This window comes from Eufriesea mexicana, unplaced genomic scaffold, assembly GCF_001483705.2.
Source record: "Eufriesea mexicana isolate 0111107269 unplaced genomic scaffold, ASM148370v2 scaffold4744748565, whole genome shotgun sequence".
NCBI classification, from domain to species: domain Eukaryota; kingdom Metazoa; phylum Arthropoda; class Insecta; order Hymenoptera; family Apidae; genus Eufriesea; species Eufriesea mexicana.
The window spans coordinates 97,521-100,842 of record NW_016907985.1 but is presented as its reverse complement, the minus strand read 5'-3'; the positions used below and the strand labels follow the sequence as shown (position 1 = coordinate 100,842).

The window sequence follows — 3,322 nt, the reverse complement described above, 5'->3', positions numbered from 1 at the left end:
ACATAAAAAATAGAACAAAAATTTCATCTTCTAAGAGCTGAACTGTCGTTGAATTAACAAGATCGTTATCGAAGTTGCCGCTCTCTTTCAGACAATTGACATTTCACTTCAGGCAAATGTAGACGAAATGTACATGGACACGTGAAAATCGGATAAATTACAGGTTATTCGTACCTCGAATGCATAATAAAATAACGCAGAGTACCATCGACGAGCACAAAAATGAGGAAAAGAAGATACGTACCGCAACCTTTGGGCAAACGATTTGGAAAATCGGATCTCGACAGGATTGGTAAAGTGTACCTCGTCGACGGATGAAAACGTCCTGTTCCGTACCGATACTTCTGTCTTATATGCCAAGGGTATTTTCACGATCCATCCCCGGCGCCCTTCGACAAGTATGAAGGAATTCCTGTGAAGTTTCGCGAAGGTATTGAAAAGGGACGTCAAATGCTGCCGGGGCCGCCAGCTGATCTATTCGAGGAGAAATTCGTGCGAATTTTCAATGGAGAGGCATTGTACGAGCCATGGCGCATCGAAGCGGAAGAACGGGTAATCATATGACGTAATTAGGTCGAATTATTAATCACCGGTAGTGTGATTTTCCTCGATACGTTCGACGTTCATTATCGTTTTATTATAAACCAATAGCTGCGTTTAAGAGGATAGATATTTTGAAAAATACTTGTCAAGGTAACGATGCTTCGACATTTTTTACATTTTAGGTACATATTTATATTGTTATTATGTATAATGCACATTTAAAGTCCTATGATTTTGATTTTAATATCCCAAGTGAATGGAAGAAATATTTAAAAATTAATACGATTTAAATAGCCCCGTGTAATCGTTTACTATACCATGCGATAATGATTGATAATATATTACCTGGTTCTATAGCTCTGTGAGAAATTTTATAATTCTGTTATACGAAGAACGAACGATATTAAGTGATATACGGAATATTACTTTACAAATTTCGTTATTATTAAAAATGTCAAGTTAAACACGTCGTATCCCCGTGAGACATTTATAAGATGAATCTACCATTAAAGAGTAAAAGTACCATTTTTTTCCTTTTATAAAACTTCTGGCGCGAATAAAGCGACGTCGGAAAGCAGTAAAAGTATACAAATATTTACGAGGTAATACCAGACATTTAAAAGGACAAAGCTTCGTAATAACAGTCGGTTGCTCAATCCTCAATTCAGAACCCAGGAATTAAATCGACAAACGTTATGCAAATCTTCTAAATTCGAGGAAAAGTAAAACTTTGAAGCTACAGTACTCCAAAGGCAACATTTGAACAATGCTTTTCCATACTTTTATATTCAGAACAAGGTACGCTCGAGTGTTATTACTTTTCAAACTGTCGGCTTATTCGTACGTTGGATATATTCTCGAGTTAAAATTCTGAACGAAGCTTGCACAAGATACGAAGCTATATTTGCTCTCGAGCAACAGGATCCTTTATCATAATGCAGCAGTGCTAATCGTACATTAGCCTGTTACTTCCGAGTGTAGAGTTAGCCTCCTGTAAGCTATTTACGCAGCTTATATTCGTAAAATTGTTATTCGTGCATTTTGCGAAAGCAGGTTTTAGAATGATCAAAATCAAAAGTGCGTTATCTTTGCTGTACAGTCGTCATAATACAAATTTGATCTTGCCCTACGATGCAGTATCTACGTTTGCAATTGTAGAATTATTGTCGTCGAGAATTACCAAATTAATTTGATTTTGTTACTAATTTAATTAAATAATTTAATTTGATTAAAGACAAAAATACCAAATATTTATCAAAGGTTTCGCCACATTTGTCTTTCCATTATTTCACTGCACGATCCGTTTGATACGTCGCTTAAATAATTCAAACGCTTGCTCTGCCGTCAAAAACAGCACGGTTAAATGCTTCCTAGGATTTTTTAATCGGAAAATTGATTCCTCGTTGCTGTTACTGGCAAGAATCGGGCCGCAGGAGAGATTACTCGGCTGACGACATAATAAGTTGAAAAAGAGAGAAAATAAAGGGAGAAATAATAAAGGGAGAATGGCGGGGGGACCAAGGAGGAAACGAATAAAGAATGAACCTGATATCGGGGTTAGGGAAGAAAAAATAGTATCTCCGCGTTCGGGATTTTTAAATTACCTATCTTCCGGTGTAGCCAGCCCCCAGATAAAGAGGATGACCTGAAACTCTCGTTAACGCATTAATCTTCCTGGATCCTCGCGATTCTAGTCACTTTTTGCACGACTCTCACGGATTCACGGCATAGAGAATGATTTCCAAGCATGCGCACGCAATCGACTCGACGACTCCTCCGCGCTCGAGCAAACTAATTGCCTCGTAATCGTGTTCGTGGACGACGAGTTGCCTAATTTCTCATCTTTCTTTTTCCATCTTTTTATCGCAACGTCGATCGAGGCAACGTCGATCAGTGGGACACCTTCGGGATGAAACGACGGGATGCCAGGGCATCGACGCGAAATAATTTACCCATCTGCGTCGAACCGCGTTTCGCCGCAATTTCCGCGGCTTTGATTGCGACAGGTGCCGGTACGTTTTAATTAGGCGCGTCGTACGATGCCGTACGGTCGACGTTATTTAAACTATCGTTTTACTGTCCACTGGTAAGGGTGCAAACATTTCTAGCTCTCTTGCGGAACTTTACTACTTTGAGACGTTTAATTGACTGAAATCCTTAAGTGGAGAAAAAGAATGGTAGTCGGGTAAAGTTGAAAGAAAAAATATCGGTATTCCAGATGTAATTAAACGTGAACAAGTTTCGAATAAAATGGCGTTTGCGCTATACGATGTCATAATTATCTTACAGTGTTTCACTCTATTCGAGCAAATAATATATTGTGGTATCGCAGGATGAGCATGTTATCTAGAGTGCGTGCGAAAGGACGAATGACCGTGCGCTAGGATCGTGTGGACGGGATGTTTATGAATGTATCGGATGAAAGTGAAGAGTGTCTTTAGGAATGCGTTTGAGTGTTGGGCTACATGACCCGCTGAGGGTAAGATGGCAAGGAGTGCGTGGGAAAGTGTGATTGGAAAGAGAGAATAGGTATGAAAGAGGATAGAATGTATGGTTTTAAATAGGGATGCAAGGGCGTGAGTAAGTAGTGTGTAGTCTGTCGTAGTACGTGTAGTATATTAGGGTTCGTAGCAGAGAGTTGTGAAAAAAGATGTTGTTAGTTGTATTCGTGTTGTTAGGTATAATTGTGTCGTTGTAGTTGTAAGAGTTTAGTTGATAGATTATATTCGTAGTCTTTACCGTCACCGCACATTCTATATTATATTTTATGGTTAATAAA

The 3,322-nt window shown here is 39.0% G+C and overlaps 1 protein-coding gene across 1 annotated transcript in view; it reads left to right on the top strand.

Moving 5' to 3' along the window:
* Positions 1 to 222: 222 nt before the first annotated feature.
* The window catches only part of LOC108552031 (UPF0602 protein C4orf47 homolog), a 10,621-nt gene continuing 7,521 nt past the window's right edge, over positions 223 to 3,322 (top strand). The window contains exons 1-2 of the mRNA XM_017906409.1: positions 223 to 292; positions 362 to 552. Coding sequence (XP_017761898.1) covers positions 223 to 292; positions 362 to 552 — 261 coding nt within the window. The remainder of the gene's footprint in view (positions 293 to 361; positions 553 to 3,322) is intronic.